The 18,023-nt window shown below is 43.1% G+C and overlaps 1 protein-coding gene across 1 annotated transcript in view; it reads right to left on the reverse strand.

Annotated features, from left to right (window-relative positions):
* The window catches only part of SPATA5 (spermatogenesis associated 5), a 226,150-nt gene that overhangs the window by 146,737 nt on the left and 61,390 nt on the right, over positions 1 to 18,023 (reverse strand). The window contains 1 exon segment of the mRNA XM_015410217.1: positions 4,806 to 4,932. Coding sequence (XP_015265703.1) covers positions 4,806 to 4,932 — 127 coding nt within the window.

An 18,023-nucleotide genomic window follows, 5' to 3' on the forward strand; every position in this document is an offset into this window, starting at 1 on the left:
TTAGAGAAAAAGTATCTATTGTAATGCTTTGTGAAAGAACGCACAGAGGTATCCTTTCCCAAAACTGAGGTAGTAGCATTACTATTGAAGTACACCAGAATTTTATCTGAAATAGAAGAACAGGGTAACATGAGCTAACCTTTAAGCCTCCAGGAAAGACTACAGAGGATCTTTTTTTCCTTGGATAACCAAAATACAGGGTTCAGAAGGGTGATGAGACTGATTCCGTCTACAGAGAACTGGAAGGTTCAACCTCCACTTGAGAAGAGATACCCCTTCTCAGCAAAAGAAGGCAAAACCAACCCCTACATGCTGAAAGAATGGCTTTGTAAACCTAACATTCATTCTGTATATCATTAAATCATTCAGTTAGATACAAAGCTTTTTACCAAGAGGACTCCAGATTCAAGTATTTGAACAGAAGAGCAGAATTCGGGAGCTGCTGTCCTAAGACACACTGTAGAGAGCTCCTTCGACTCTGACTTTGAGAACACTTTCTGGAATGGAATCTGCACTCCCTCTGGCCACAGGGACTAGGACAGGACAGTATCTGGATATCAGAACACCAACTCTAAAGGGAAGTGGCATAAATGGCAGAGCAAGATGGACTTCGGGGGGGTGCTTTAAATGTAATTCCATCCAGAAGATATGTAGGGAAGGGACTTATACTTCTGCCATCTGGCTCCACTGGCCTGAAACCATTCTACAGCGAGGATGGAGGTCCCCCACCCCATAAGAAAGGAGAAGAGAAAAGGAAACAACCCAGTACTGAGATGCCTGAAAATACTCTCTCTTTTTCTAGGCAAGGCTTATTGTAATTGTATAGCCCAAGTGTTGGTCAGGGGCAAGGTGTAGTGTTTGCTGGTAGGCATAGACATTTGCTCCCAGATGGATGAAAAACAAAATTAAAACCCACTTTGTTTCATTTTTCTGAAGTAATGAAACTAAACGAGAAAAGCAATGAATGAACAAATGCCATTGGACTGATCCATTGCCCCACCCTGGAGTCTCCCACCTCCTCTACTCCACCCACTTACACTTACTCAGGGTGGATAAAAAACAGTTATTTTTAAAAGTTGATTTTTAAAATTTAAATTGTTTTTTTTAATATAATGCTTTTTGAGGAAAAATCTATCTAAAGATAGTTTTCTATATAAGATACATTATAGTCATGAAATATGGATTCATTTTTAATTATGTAGCACGAGGCTGTAAACTTTTTGGTAAATGAATTCCTTTAATCCATTCACAATGTCATGCTCTCCCAGAGGTTTGTGTAAGATTATTTTGGGCAATTTTTCTCTCTAGAAGATATTATCACAGATACTTGGTTTTACAGTTCTCAACACTGAATTTGTGTCTGCAGAGATAACATGCCCCTTCTTCACAGCAAAAATGTTATAAAATAAACATACAGAGTTAATAGACATCAGTCCTACTGGTCCTCTGCAATCTATGCACACAGAATCAACCCTTATTTCTTAAGTGCTAAATTTCAATACATTCAATGAATGTAAGATTGTCTGGAGTGGAATAGGTCTGGATAAGGATGAGATGTTAAAAGGTAAGTGTGAGGAGGGAGGGACAAACAGTACAAATGAAAAAAGAAAGTGAAACTTTTTGAGCAGTATACTCCAGAAATCTTGAGATCTTTGTGAGCGTATCCTCACGGATGTTTAAGCAAATACAAGAATACATATGCTATATAACATTATTATTTAGTTACATAAAACAATTTAAATGGTTCTTGTTAATGATTATTTTTCTTCTTCCAATAAAGTACAGCAGAAAACTTGTTTACATATGAATGAGTAATCTATTAAACTGGAAATAGTTCACCTTGCAATGATTTCACAATTATCTATTTCAAGTGGTAAATAATCGATCATTAGGGTCGCCAGGTCCCTTTCGCCCACTGGCAGGGAGATGGGGGGGGTGTTTCAGGAGGGGGAAGTGACGTCCCCTCCATTCCCCCGGAACAGCGATTTCACATGTGGCATGCCTTTGTCACCCGGAAGTGACATTGGCACGTAGATGACGTCAGGGGCAACAATCTGGATTTTGGGCAAAACTCTACAGTGAAATCAGCATCAAACCATAGAGTTTTGCCCAAAAGTCAGCGTGTCAACCCCAACGTTGCCGACCTGACGACATCACTTCCGGGTGACACAGGCACATCGCACGCGACATCGCTGTTTTGGAGGGGGCTTCCTTCCCACCAGCCAGCTGCACACAGGAGCCTGCAAAATCAGGGTATCCCCCACCACCGCTGGGCAAATGGCAATCCTACTGATCATTAATTTTCTGATATAACTAAAACTAACCTGAAAAGTTATTATTATACTAAAATGAAACCTTCATCTGTGTTGTAAATATTAAGGCCAGCAAGAACGAGCCTTTATATAGAAAACCATAATTTAAATTGAGTCTTTCTGACTAGTGATTTAGATCATGATTTAAATCAAATCCACCCTGCACTCACTATGCCGCAGACCAGGGCCTGTGATGCCACACTGAGGCAGCTGACGAGTAGGACTAATCTATTTCATCTTGCAACCTTGGTTGGTTTTCTGTTGTACTCAAGGCACTGAGCCTTGGTGCACCCAGGAAAGTATAGGTTTCAGGTTGCCTAATGACATGCATTTGTATGACCATGAATTGTCATTTTAAATATCTTTTGATCACGTATGTAAGTTTATACACAAACATAATGTAAAAATAAAACATATTAAAAATTTGCCACACAGATAAATAAAAATGAAACGCAAAATCATAACAGCCCTTTGTTACATGATGATGTCTTCTACTCTGTGGCAAGTGTTGTTGTTGTTGTTCAGTCGCACAGTCGAGTCCGACTGGATCACGCCAGGCCCTCCTGTCTTCTGCCGTCCTCTGAAGTTTGCTCAATTTCATGTTCGTTGCATCTATGACACTGTCTAACCATCTCATCCTTTGCTGTCCCCGTCTTCTTTGACCTTCAATCTTTCCCAGCATCAGGGTCTTCTCCAGTGAGTGCTCCCTCTCATTTGGTGGCCAAAGTATTGAGCTTCAGTTTCATTATCTGGCCTTCCAGGGAACAGTCAGGGTTGATTTCTTTTAGGATTGACTGCTTTGATCTTCTTGCAGTCTCAAGAGTCTTCTCCAGCACCATAGTTCAAAAGAATCTATTCTTCGGCACTCGGCCTTCCTTATAGTCCAACTCTCGCAGCCATACATGACTATTGGGAATACCATTGCTTTGACTATGCGGACTTTTGTTGGCAGGGTGATGTCTCTACTTTTTATCCTGCTGTTTAGGTTCACCATCGCTTTCCTCCCAAGGAGCAAGCGTCTTTTAATTTCATGGCTGCTGTCACAGTCTGCGGTGATCTGGGATCCCAGAAACGTGTATAAAGCTTCAATGAGCTATAGAGTCCTGTATTGTACATACCAACCCCAATACACACCAGCCAAATGCAATCATTCTGGAAAGCTAATTATGTGTCAGCAAGCTGCCAAGTGTTGTTTTTTTTAAGTTTCCTTTTCATGCACATTCCTTCCCTTGCGCTTAATTGTCTTTCTGCCGTAACCCGCATCTCTCAAGGCCGCTGGAGGAGTTGCTTTGGCTTTACCCAGGATGAGTTGTGTGAAGCTTTTACCTGTTTCGCTTTATGAGCCGTTTGTTCCCAAGCCTAACGCCCACGTGCGGGAACCCCGGTAATCGGGTATTGCTGATATTAATGTACTATAACCTTTCATGCGCATAGATTGCCCGCCATTCATAACAGTGTTCCTGTCAACGCATCTATAGCTTCAATAAAAGTAAAACCTTCTTATAAGTGTGTACTCCGTTGTTGCTGTGGGTTCTGACCTTATGTTGGACATAAAACCTGCTCTGAAATAAGAGATTCATGGTATTCGAGATTCTCAAAATGTTCTCTTTGTAAATTTCAATTAGCTGCCAATCTGTCAACGACACAGTGCCACAGACCAGAATACATTTAATTCACTTTTGCACTGCTGAATACTATACTCCTAAATTTGCTACAGTAGTGCACTATCAGCAATGCAGAATGTGACCCAGGGAAAAGACAGATACTTATTCGTTGTTGGGGCATACCCAGCAGGCCACTAGCTATACTCAGGCTGATTTTTTCAAAATAAGCAAATAAAACAAACAAACCAGAACAAAATCAATCAAAACTTATAAAGCAGTAATTTTGGGAAAGTGCATAAAAGTGGGAAAACATTTGCAATAGTAATTAGTACCTACTTTGCATCTCAAACGGGAAGGATATCAGGCAGCAGAACTGGGAAAGATCTCTGCATATAGTCATAGAGAGACCACCAGTCAAAAGTAGTCACTGCTAAGCTAGATAGACTAATGGCCTTCTTTAATATAAGGCAGCTTCAGATTTCCAGATACCTTAAACAAGGGTTAAAGAACGTTGTAAAGAAAAAATACCATTTACAATTGGTAATCACATTCGCCACAGGGATAAGCAGCCCATGGCAAGTTCACTGTAAGTTCCCTATAAACACATGAAAAGCTGCCATATACTGAATCAGACCATTGGTCCATCAAAGTCAGTATTGTCTACTCAGTCTGCTCATGATAATCTGTCTGTAGCAATAGAAAAGAACTCTTGTTCTTCAGTAAAATAACCAGGCCTAAACCCAGAATGGAAGGGATCAAAACAATTTGGTCCAGTAGTACCTTAAAGACTAATAAAATCTGAGTCACTGCTCTTGCTCTTTTCTACTGTTAACAGGAAGTTCACCTACTGAATTAACTCCTGCTTAAACAAAAAATCGAATTCCCTTACCTTGTCTATCATATCAGGTCGGTTTGTAGCTGCCAAAATTGTCACATCCTTTAGCAGTTCTATGCCATCCATTTCTGTCAGCAACTGTGCCAGGACACGATCTGCCACATTCCCAGAACTTGAAGAGCTAATAAACAAGAGGACAAGAACCACAAAAATAGGATTTCGTTTCTAAAGTGGTAAGTACAAGTGGAAACTTGAAACATCTACTCTAATTTATTAAATTCAGATTGTGAACTCCTTGTAGCAAAGAAATGTATATTTTATTTACGCTATTATGCCAAGCCTAACATACATTGATGAAGCTATATGAAAATACAAGGAAGACAGCTAGAGCAACAGTGGAGGAAAACTTGGGATAAATATGATACAACATGCTTATTTTAAAGCATACTCCATGGCAGTGATGACGGTAATGGAAGAACACTTTTCCACCACCACTCCATCTGTACTGTGTAGGTCCATAGAGCTGTTGTGGGTGGTCAGAGGCCTGCTGGAATCTGGCCTGCAGGATAGGGCTGCCAGATCCCTTGGGGGGGATTACCCCTCAAAGGGCCCCCGATCTGCCAGCCCAGATTTGGCCAGTGGGAGGAATCCCGCCCCCGAAGTGCCCAAATCTGGCTGATGTGCCTGGCACAATGACATCACCCGGAGGTGACATCATCACGCTGGGCACATCGCCGGGGGGACGCTCTAGCATTCAGCTTGAAAACTCTATAGTATCATAGAGTTTTCAAGCTGAATGCTAGAGCATCCACCAGCGGCGTGCCTAGTGTGATGATGCCACTTCCATTCAACACCATCACAGCGCACATGCGTGAATATCCCGGACCAGGACCAACTTCCTCCCACCGGAAAAGGTACGGGGCTTGGCAACCCTCCTGCAGGAGGAAGTGGACTATTAGGTGGCCAACTGTGACTATTTTGCTCAGCACTTTGCAGATAAAATGTTTCATATCTGTTCCAACTTGGACTCTATGTTAGTAGTAAATAGGTCAGATGGTGCCAGGGTGCTAACTTATCCAGTTGTTTGGGATACCTTTCAGTTTATTCAGTCTGAGAATATGGACAGGATCCTTGGAAGTCTGAGGCCTACCACCTGCTTTTATGACCCTTGCCCTTCCTGGTTACTTAAATTTTTTGTGGGGGAAGCTGGTTGGGAGAAGTAGTTAATGGTTCCTTAAGAGAGGGGGTGATCACGCCAGCCTTGAAACAGTCTGTGGTGCATCCACTTCTAAAGAAGCCCACCCTCAACTCAGGAGATCTCAGTAATCCTTGAGCAAGGTGATTAAATTGGTAATGGCTGGACAACTCCAAGTTTTCTTGGATGAGGCAAATTGTTTTGATCCCTTCCATTCTGGGTTTAGGCCTGGTTATAGAACTGAAACAACCTTGTTCGCCATGGTGGATGAATTGCTTTGGGAGACAGACAGAAGGAGTGCAACTGTGGATTCTCCTGGACCTCTCTGCAACTTTTGATACCATTGATCATGGTATCCCTCTGGACTGCCTATCTGGGTTGGAGTTGGGAGGCACCACTGTGAGGCATCAGCATCACTGTGCAGTTGTTTCAGTCCTACCAGGAGGGTAGGTTTCAGAATGCGGTGCTGAGGGAGTTTTGCTCAGCCGATGCTCGGTAACATCTACATGAAACCTTGGGTAAAGCCATCCAGACGTTTGGGCTGGGCTGTCACTAACATTTCATGGTATATATTTCGTTCATATAATTATACTAATATGTGGATGACACTCAGCTCTATCTCAAGCTTCCAGCTTACCCCAGGGAGGCTGTAGAAGACCTGGACAGGAGGCAGTTTTGGAGTGGATGTGAACTAATAATAAACTGAATCTTAATCCTGGCAAGACCAAAATTCTAATGGTGGGTAGAAGGTCTGACCTGGGATTTAAGGTGTCACCCATTCCGGATGAAGTTGCACACTCGCCTCGAAGGAACAGGCCCATAGTGTGGGGGTAACTCTTGGACCCAGGCATATAGCTAGTTAAGTGGGTGGCAGCTGTGGCCAAGAGAGCCTTTTACCAGTCTTGACTGGTTAGCCAGCTGCAGCCTTTCCTAGACAGAAAAGATCTGGCCACTGTGGTACATGCTCTGGTTACATCTTGATTAGATTACTACAATGTGCACTATGTGGAGTTGTTCTTGATAAATGTTTCAAAACTTCAGTTGGTACAGAATGCTGCAGCTAGGGTGTTGACTGGAGTAGGTTGTAAAGACCATATCACTCCAGTCTTGGCCCATCTGAACTGGCTCTCAATTTGGTTCTAGGCACAATTCAAGGCACTTGTGTTGACCTTCAAAGCCCTATACAGTTTACGACCAACATGCATAAAGGACCGGCTACTGCCTTATGAACTTGCTGTGACCATTATGGTCATCTTTGGAGGCCCAGCTTCAGGTGTCCCAGCCTTCTGAGCAATCCAGGAGAGGGCCTTCTCAGTCATAGAACCAAAGCTCTGGAACGCTTTCCCCTTCCGTTGTGGTCTTGGTGAAGACTTGTTTTGTTTGGTGTTTCCTCAATGATCCTTCCTTCTTAACTAATATATTCATTGCTGTGTTTATGTTTTGTATGTATTTTAACTGTTTTTAATTGCTTTAATGATGCATATTTAGGAGGGTTGAATGGTTTTAAAAAGTGATTTTATTGTTTGTTTTATTATGTTTGCTTTAAATTGTTAGGCACTTTAATGGCCCTGGTAAGGGCAGAAAGGTGACATGCACATTTCGTAAATTAATTAACTAATAAGAGAACTAAAATTCAGGCCTCCTCACGCCTATGTACCCAACATGATATGTTGGGTTCTCCTTTCAAAAACACATTCCCTTAATTGATGCCAAGTATATGAAAAATTCAACTCTTTTCTGGTCCACACCTACTTCACCCACACTGCAAAACGTTGTCACTTCCTAGAAGCTCAATTCCTTTCAGGAGGACCTCTGTGCCCCATTTTCTGTTTCTCAGTCCCCACTCCTCTCAACCACCCATAATTCCCTTGGCTGCCTGTGCTCTCCACCTGCATTCCACCACCATCTCACGTGCCTCCCAAGAGGGGTTGAAAAGCCTACGAATAAGTTTAACAGGGATTTTGAGACATTAGTCAGCATATGAACCAATTGGCCATTGTAAAAGTGAATGGGGAGCACTTCCTGTGTTTCAGCATACTAGCAATAGCCAGTGTTGTTCCTGGTTCCTGCGTATTAGCAAGGTGTAAGCCTGACCTGTATGCATGTTGCGGGGCTGAGCACCTTTCTCTACCTCACTGATTTCTGATTACCACTACCCCATCATGCTTCCAGATGTTTCATTCAAGCCATTTACACTGCTACTTCAGCCAGCTACACACACCCCCCGCACACATAACTAAGACTGGTAAATCAAAGCTCACTTAGCAATTCCACATTTCTGCTCCAAAACATACTATTATTAACAGCTTTGCTCAGATCTTGCAAATGGAAGGTCATGGCTCCCTTTATTGAATCAATCCATCTCATCTGGGGTCTTCCTCTTTTCCTGCTGCTTTCAACTTTCCTCACATTATTGTCTTTTCCAGTGAGTCCTGTTGTGGCAGAACAGGCCTGCTCCAGCCTGCAGGCCCTGTTCCTCCCTCCTCTCGAAGGTTTCCCCAACACCTGGAGAGGCTTTTCTTTCTCTCTCAGGTAACCACTGCTACCACATAATCTTTGAAAGAAATTGCCTGCTGGGAGGGTCAATACTCCCAAGCTTCCCTTCCAAGTTCTGAGGTCTTGCCTCTGTGTCTCCTGCTGCCTAGCGCCTGGTCACCACGGAGACTGTTTCCTGCCTTGTGTGGCCCTGGAAGAACAGCCACTTGCCAACTGCCCACCTTCCCCCTGGAACTCCTTTTAAAATAGTGTCCAAGATGGTGGAGGTCTATGTGGTACAGAGAACTACTACCAGCATTAAAAGTTATAAAGTATTTATTTTAAAAAATATTCATAAGCATACTTTTAACACAGCACCAGATTGAGCAAGGGATTCAAAAGAAATGGTTAAAATATAATTCCTCTGTCCTTCTGTCTATACATGCCCTATCAGATGTTAAAGTATAGGACAGGCTCCTTAGCTTAGGAAGTTACTTCATCCAGCTCTCCAAGCCAACACATGGTTAATGGCCACCTCCTCCAGACCTCAGTTAAGAGCTCTGTCTGCTCTGATGGATTCAGAACAAAAGAGAGCATCCTCCTTGCTTCCAGGAGTTTTATCTTCTCCCTTTCTCCTCCTACTGACCCGGTCAGGCCAGGTCAAGGAAGCTTTTCCTGATGTCTCCAGAAATTTCTTCCTGGAGTCTTTCTAGTCTTAATTCCTCCAAGTCTCTGTTCCCTGCTTCAGGGGAGGGGCATCCAATTTTCTCTATGTAACTCTAGAAAGCAATTGAACTGACTTTACCCCTTCCTGCCTGTTCTCTGCCCGGGGGGGAGGGGGACTTTAAAAACTCAGAGTGAAAGTTTTGCTCATTTCCACTTCCAAAGAAAAAATGCATTTCTTCACATCTGTCTTCTCATAATGTGATCAAATCATGATAGCCTCAATTTAGTTATTCTAGACTCTAGGGAGAGTTCAGGCTTGAATTCAGGCTCCATGCATAGATGTTGCTGTTCTACAACAAATTTAGAGCCTAAATTTCTAAGTATGTTCTAAGTAATGAGTGCCAATGTAGTTAAATGGAACACATCAACAGGAAAAAGTGACAAGGGGAAAAAGCAAAAAACCTGATGTTTCAGTTTTGGCCTCATTATCACATGTTTTGTGACTCTGAACTCAGCTACCCAATCAACCCAGCACATTACTGGCACATCAGAAACCAGTAAGCAATTTATGATGATGTCTATATAGTTCAAGTTGAGAATTAGCCCATGGATTCATTTTGAACAGATGCATCCATAACCTTAAGAAGCTGCTGGTCTGTTTGCTCACTACCCAGCATTGAAGATTAATACAGTATTATAGCGAAGTAAAAGAATCTTGTCTGACACATAAATGGTAAAAGCAGCTGTTCTCGCATGGGATAAGAAACTTTGTTAGACAATGCTCAAGGAGTCCACAATAAGTGAAGGCCTTCTACGGTTTTCAACTCTGGTTTCACTTCTTCCATCACCATCAAATAAGACCAAACTGAGCAGTAGCCAGCTAACCCATAAAGCCACCTCCTTCTTATTAATTTGCACATCTGTTGCTCCAGATGTTAAATGCGTATGATGTTTTGAAATCACCAAAAGGTTAAACCTCAAAAAGAGACATTTGGAAAATTTTCTTTTGGAAGCAGATTAAGAACGGAGTCTTCTTGTGCTTTTAATATTTTTAAAAAGAACATATGAAAATGGGTTCAAAATGTGATTTGGTATTTAATTAAAACTTCTAAGCCTATTCATTTAAATATATATCATAGGCACAAAATGGCAGAAGCAAATATAAAACAGTCCCTTAGCCACACTATCATTTGACATGTTTCAGAAGGTATTCATGTTGGTCTACAACACCAACAAGAGACAGCTAGATATCTGGGGTATAAGCTTTTGAGAGTTAAAGCTCCCTTCGTCGGCTGTTGTTGGTCTCTAAGGCGCTACTGGACTCATATCTTGCTATAATTTGACATGTATTTTAATTAGGTCTACAATGCTTTAAGAACTCCACAAGGGGGGGGGGCGGAGCTGAGTAGCCGCACCCAGCACAGCTTCCACATCGGGCTCCTACAAAAGAATTAAAATTTTAAAAACGGGCTGCAATTTAAATATTACAGCTTTACCAAAACAATGGGAAGGAACAGGGGAGCAAAAAGTGGCAAGAATTCCTCCAAACCAATGCCTAGAGCAATGCAAGAAAGCCAAAGTTCTTCACACAAAGACTCTCCCCCCCCCCGTTGGAAACGGAGGAAGCAGAAGCTCGTGCAAGTAAAAGGAGGAGGAGGAGGAGAAGATTGGATTTATACCCCACCTTCACTACCCAAAGGTGTCTCAGAGCGGCTTACAAACTCCTTTCCCTTCCCCTCCCCAAAACAGACAGCCTGCGAGGTAGGTGGGGCTGAGAGAACTCTGACAGAAACTGCTCTTTTTCAAGAACAGCTCTTATCAGAACTATGGCTTGCCCAAGGTCATCCAGCCAGGTGCAAATGGAGGAGTGGGAAATCAAACCCGGTTCTCCCAGATTAGAGTCCGCGCACTTAACCACTACACCAAACTGGCTCTCTGCTCACCAGCACTGATACCTGATATCGTGGCAGATCTCAAGGACACAAAGACTAAGCAAAACCAGGAAGAACAGAGGTCTGAAGCCTGAGGACACTTTGGTCCAGCTGTTCCCAGATATTCCTTTTGAAATACTAAATGCTAGGAAACATATGCGCCCAAATGCACAAAAGCTTGCAGAGAAGAACTACAGGTACCGTTGGCTACCACTTGGACATATATCGGTTACACACAAAGGAAAAATATTCATAGCCCATGATTTAACATCTGGTGAAGAGCTTCTGAAGGCATTGGAATTGGACACGGGCTAGGAATCCAAGAACTGGTAACCAAAAGAAGAGGAACGTACCATAAGACTGTAAAGAACTATATTGGAGGAGATTGTAGCTATAGAGTTACTTTTTTTCCCTTTTGCTTTATATATTTCCCCCCAAGTAAAGCAGCCTGGAACATAAATCGTAGGAGAGTACGCGGGTAGGGCCATTGGGATACCCCACACACACACCTCCCCAATGGGCAAGACTCTCATCCAGAGTCTTCTTTAGAACTGCACCGGAGTCCCGGGAGAGGGAATGGCGATTAGAAGCGCTCCAGTTAAAGAGGAAAAACAGAATTTAGTAAAAGACCCTAAGAGATCAAAGTAATGAAATGGAGGAATATACTTTTTTATCTTACTTTACTATAATTCATCTTACTATATTGATTTTGATATGAAATATATATAGAATATATGGTTATAAACATAAGGAGATCCAAAGGGAAATTATGGGAGTTTATAATTGTATTTGTACTGGAGTACCTTTGAGAGGCAGAAATATATACTTAGGCTTGCCAATTTCTATCGGATTTAATTAATAATTATAATTTACAAATGAAGTAGAAGCAGAATAGAACTGGCAACTTGTAGAAGAATAGTATCAACCAATGTTAATTTCATTTCCTGTTGTAGAATAACCTGTAATTAATTTGTAAGAGCTCCACAAGAGTAGCATTCACAAGAACAAATTATACAACAGTTTTACACATTTAGGAGCTGCGGTGGCTCAAGTGGTTAAGACGCTGAACTGCAGGCTGTGGAAGGTCAGTAGTTCAGCAGTTTGAGACCCGGGTGCCGCATGATGGAGTGAGCTCCCATCTCTAGTTCCAGCTCCTGCCAACCTAGCAGTTCGAAAGCAAGAAATTGCAAGTAGATAAATAGGTACCACTTTGGTGGGAAGGTAACAGCGTTCTGTGCACCTTGGTGTTTAGTCATGCCGGCCACATGACCACGGAAATGTCTTCGGACAGCGCTGGCTCTTCGGCTTTGAAACGGAGATGAGCACCGCAACCCTAGAGTCGGATTCGACTGGCTTTCGAGCAAGGGAACCTTTACCTTTACACATTTACTTCCAACTAATTCAAAATGCTAAACCTGAAAGACCTGTAACTAGAGTACCAGCCGTATCAGTCACCTGGAGATAGAAGGCGAGCGCTAGTGGCATACTTGTGCACTGTTTGGGTTGCCAAATATAAATTACGTACCGGCGGGGGAGTGTCCTCTCGCTCCGGGAGCCGGCCGGGGATGCGTGCGCTCTGGCTAGTAAATGGATGGGAGACCTCCAAGGAATTCAGGGTTGTGATCTGGAGGCAGGCAATGGCAAACCACCTCTGAACGTCACCATAAGTCAGCTGTAACTTGACAGCACTTTCCACCACCATTCCTTATGTGGCTACCCTGTAAGACCTTGCACAGTAGGGTTGCCAAATGGGCCCGGGGGGCGGGGAATCCCCCGCTTTGGAGGGCCGATTTCCGATGCGACGGAATCGGCCCTGGGGGGAACCCCGCCCCCTGAAGCTGTGTCACCGGAAGTGACGCACGACGTAGGGCACGTTGGGGGCATGGCCCAGATCATCGATCTTGGCCACGCCCCCAACGTGCTACGTCGTGCGTCACTTCCGGTGACACAGCTTCAGGGGGCGGGGTTCCCCCCAGGGCCGATTCCGTCGCATCGGAAATCGGCCCTCCAAAGCGGGGGATTCCCCGCCCCCCGGGCCCATTTGGCAACCCTACTGTGCAAGGTCTTACAGGGTAGCCACATAAGGAATGGTGGTGGAAAGTGCTGTCAAGTTACAGCTGACTTATGGTGACGTTCAGAGGTGGTTTGCCATTGCCTGCCTCCAGATCACAACCCTGAATTCCTTGGAGGTCTCCCATCCATTTACTAGCCAGGGCTGACCCTGCTTAGCTTCCAAGCTCTGATGAGACTGGGCTAGCCTGGGCTAGCCAGGTCAAGGCCCATGTGGAATGCACACAGACTGTACAAGGAGAAGAACAGCTTGTTGATAAAGTTTGTGTATGCAGAGATGGAGCTGTTTTATCTAGTAGGTGCAAACACAACCTGTGAAACATTAAGGTGCAATTAATACAAAGTAAAGTATTTTAATTCTAATTTATTGTAACATCAGGGAGTTAAACATATGGCCTACAGAATGGAGAATTAAGCCATCAACTTTGGAAGAATGCAATTTGTTGCAAACACTCCCTTGAACAACTGTTAAGTGAAGCTGAAAATTTGGAACAGGTGGAAAGTAGGAACAGAGGACAAATACTTAGTCACAGAATTTAGTATCCGGATACACAGACATGCAAAAAAACTCTCAATTGTCTGGATAACTACTAGAAATATGGTCCTACCGAGATTTAAACACACAATCAATTTCCTGTTGTTTATTGGTTAGGATCCCAGCAGTGCAAATCTTTCTTGCGCTACTCTGTAATTATATTTTACCAATATTATGTGTATATTTTGATTGCTTTCTACAGATGCAATTACTCTGTATTCCCTTTGCTGTGCTAGACTGTTACTAGTAGGGATACCAATATAAACTTCAGGCCTCCGTGTTGTCTCGAACTGTCGTGCTTGCCTTTATGTGTGGAACTCAGCTGTCAGATTACACACCATATTTAGCATGACTCCTACAAGTAAACAAGCCCTTTTGGCTTAACAGGATATCCTATAAAAATGCAGACAGACAGACATTTATAGCAGGAGATTTCTCCGCCAGTTGCTCCAGAACTGCGTCAGCAGCATTTGTGCTCAGAAGTTTGAGCTCTGCATAAACTGTTAATCTGAAGAGTGACATACAAGCATGCATTTTTCCATTTTCCCATGATTTCCCAGCAAGAATTTCAAACTAAAGCAGGCAACGCTCATTAAGGCTGCTTGGATTTTGACGCAAGCATAATTCAAGACACACAAATTATGTTTAACCTTCCAGTCTAAATTACAAAACCAGCATCCAGCCAAGCAGCATATTTTCACCTCTACCTGACCTATGAACATTGATGTCATCATCCCAACACCACAGAAATAGTAATCAGGCACACACTGATGCAAAATCTATATATCTAATTGCCAAGTGGCCCCCGGAGTGCGGATCGCTAAATCAGCGCTCCGAGGGCACTTGGGGGGGAGGGGGAGGTTTGTGCACTCTTGGGGCAGTCCCCAGGGGTGCACAAAAATCTAAAAACTAAAAAAAAATATTGGGGGGATGTTTAAATCCCCCCGAAAGTGCAAGAGCGTTCTGTGCGCCTGCGCACAGAACGCTCTACGAACGCCAACGCCGCCGCCGCTTGGAAGGCAAGCGGCAAGCGGGGGGGCAACTTACCTCCTCCTGCTGCTATGAACATTGATGTCATCATCCCAACACCACAGAAATAGTAATCAGGCACACACTGATGCAAAATAGTTTCCTATCAACAAACTGAGTGTATGCCAAACCACACAGAAGGCAGTGTGTGCGCGGTTTGCATTCGTCTCTGTCCACCTGTCCAGCAACAACAAATAAAAGTCTAGGGAACCAATAATGAGGATAAAAACAAGGTGGTTATAAAAATTAAGACTGAACAGTTGAGAATACAAGCCTTGTGAAACTAAAATTATATATACATTAATGTATATTATATATACATTCATATATATAAATTCATGAGGGGATAGTTCAGGGACCCTAAAGCAGTCATTCTTAATCAGCAAGGTAGGGGGAGGGATTTCACCTTTGTATGCCAGACTCAAAAGTTCACATTCTATTAACAACACAAGCCTGGTTACTTTTATTTAAGGTTGCCAACTCTGCACTGGTAAATTCCTGGAGATTTGGCAGTCGAGCTTGGGAAGGATGGTGCTTGGGGTGGGAGGGACATCAGCAGAGTATAATGCCATAGAGTTTACCCCACAAAGCAGCCATTTTCTCCAGGGGAACTGATCCCTGTATTCTGGAGATCAACCGTATTTCCAGGAGATCTCCTGGCCCCATCTGGAGGTTGGCAACTGTACCTATACTTCAGAAGTAAACACAAATCGGGTAGTTTATTTCTGGTTCTTTAGAGCATAGCTTATGTTGGAATGTTCTGTTAAACATCAGGAAATGTCATTTATTTTCCTATTTTCAAATTATCTTTGAATTTTTTTGTTGATCACATATTAATTCATGCATAAAATTCTCATAGAGTCACAGGGTCATAGAATCATAGAGCTGGAAGGGACCTCCAGGGTCATCTAGTCCAACCCCCTGCACAAGGCAGGAAATTCACAAATACCTCCCCCCTCCACACCCGCAGTGACCGCTGTTCCACACCCAGAAGATGACAAAAAACCTACAGGATACCTGGCCAAACTGGTCTGGAGAAAAACTGCTTCCTGATCCCAAAGTGGCAATCAGCATTTCCCTGAGTGTGTAAGAAAGGGCCACAAGAACTAAGCACTGAGGCAACTCTTCCTGCCTTCCCTCTCAACACATCCCTACTGGTGGAATGGTGTCAGAGTCACCCACAGTCATCCCCAAGATGAAAAAGTACTGTGAGAACAGAGATGGAGAGTATCAGATGAACACTTAAGCACTAGGATTGCACAACTAAGAACTTCCAAAAATAAACCCCCCCAAAAAAATACACCAGTCACAAAAAGGGCTCGGAGGGGGCACTGTGCTGCTTCTCATTTTGTTTTTAAATGTTTCATGGTCTGTTTCCAGCCTAAGGATCATTTTAGCCTGCTCAGTGTGTATTTTTTGCTGCTGTTCTACCCTGGTCTGTTTTTGTTTTGTTTTTTAACTGATTGTGCTTTGATGGTTTTGGCTTTTTTTTTTTTAAAGGATCACATTCAATAGCTTTGTTTTATTAGATGTAAGCCACCTCAAGCAGATTCCTGAAGAGGCAGCATATAATTTTTTTAAAATAAAGAAATACCCAAACCCTGTCCTTTCCCAATTCCACCTCCAAATCTACAGGAATTTCCCAACCTGCAGTTGGCAACTCTAGTACCAGAGGTGGATTTGGGGGGGATTGCGGGGAATTGCAGTTCCCCTGGATGAGGTGCGGGGGGCAGGGCACACAACGAAGCCCCGCCCCCTGCTTCCAGCCCCATTCTGTTGCAGAAGGAGGAAGAAGCAGGAGGGTAAGTTGGTGTCCTCCCCCTCTGCCTGGCCGAGGCCACTCCACGTGGCCTCCGCAAGGACTCCCAGCCCCATCCAGGAGCTTCCCCGAGGTAGCTGTGTTAGTCTGTTGCTGCAAAATAGTCCAAGAGTTCAAATAGCACCTTTAAGACTAACAAATAGCACCTTTAAGACTAACCTTTAAGACTAAGACTGAGTGGTGGGTGGGGCCTTATGACACACTTCCGGTGATGTCAGGGGGTGTGGTATATGCTAATGAGTTATGCTAATGAGTTCCCCTAGCTCTTTTTCTACGAAACGACCCCTGTCTAGTACTAACACAAGAAGAAGAAGAAGAAGAAGAAGTAGCAGAAGCAGAAGAAGCAGCAGCAGCAGTAGCTGCTGCTGCTGCTGCTGCATGTGGAGGAGTGGAGAATCAAACCCGGGTCTCCCAGATTACAGTACGCACACTTAACTACTACACCAAACTGACTCTCAATACTGCACTACAGAACATTCACAGAAATGGGCATCCTTGTAACAGAAATTCAAGATGTCGGGAATATGCACAAGAAAAGCAAAATCAATGTTAATCTTTTGCACAAAAATGTTACTGCAAGAAATAAGAAATCTGTCTCTTCCTGTCACAAGTTCTAATGAAACAGATTTTAGACAGCACGTGGCTTTCAAAGTCCACTTAAAATTCCTACTCCAACAAGCTAAATTTGTAGGGGAGAGAAAAATATTTTTCCAGTTTCACTTGTCATTCAGATATAAAAATTTCATTTGGGAATCCAATGTCTTTTACAGGTATTAAAGGAACACATGCTACCTCTTGTCAGAAAAAATGATAACTCAAGCAGACTTTTCTACCATTATTTCTAGTTTCTCTAGAAGCTACTGAGGTAAAACATTCCTAAAATACCAAAGCCCCCTGCCTGCCAACACACTCCCACACTAAAGTCACCCCAACCACATTGTCTGAAGAATTTATTGAGTCTGACATTTCTGTCAGGGCTTTCACAGGAGGAAAGCTGTCAGCAAGGCACACCTGCCAGGTCAGTCTTTTCAATCCAACTGCCATGGCTCTAATTAACTGTCACACTGTTTTATTTCCTTCCCCTCACAAATGCTGGTGAAATATGTCTTTGGCAGGACAAGGGTTTTTAGAGGACTTATTTTTAAAAACTTTGTCTCAATAACAGCAACAGCCAACAACAGCCTTACACGTTCTCATTCAAAGAAAAAATGTATTATGGAAACTTGCCAAGGAGATGAGATCTACAAACCTGTGCTATTTTGCTTCAGTTGTAAAAGAAAGATTCACTTTTACATCCTACAATTTTCCCTGGTAAAAATTAATAAAACCCAGATTAATCAATTCCCTCATGGAGAGCATATATATGTAGTGGACATACCACACTGAACTCCAGTTCAGAACACACACTGCCCAGGGCACAAAATACATCTTCCCACTTAATTAGCATACCTACCCTACTTTCCACACTGGCAGGTATCCATGTGCTGGTACAAGATCTGAACTTGGCAAACGTAATCTGCAAAGGATCTGTATGATCAATTGTTCTCCTAGA

This window comes from Gekko japonicus, unplaced genomic scaffold (assembly GCF_001447785.1).
Source record: "Gekko japonicus isolate JY-2015 unplaced genomic scaffold, Gekko_japonicus_V1.1 scaffold1086, whole genome shotgun sequence".
Taxonomy (NCBI): Eukaryota; Metazoa; Chordata; class Lepidosauria; order Squamata; family Gekkonidae; genus Gekko; species Gekko japonicus.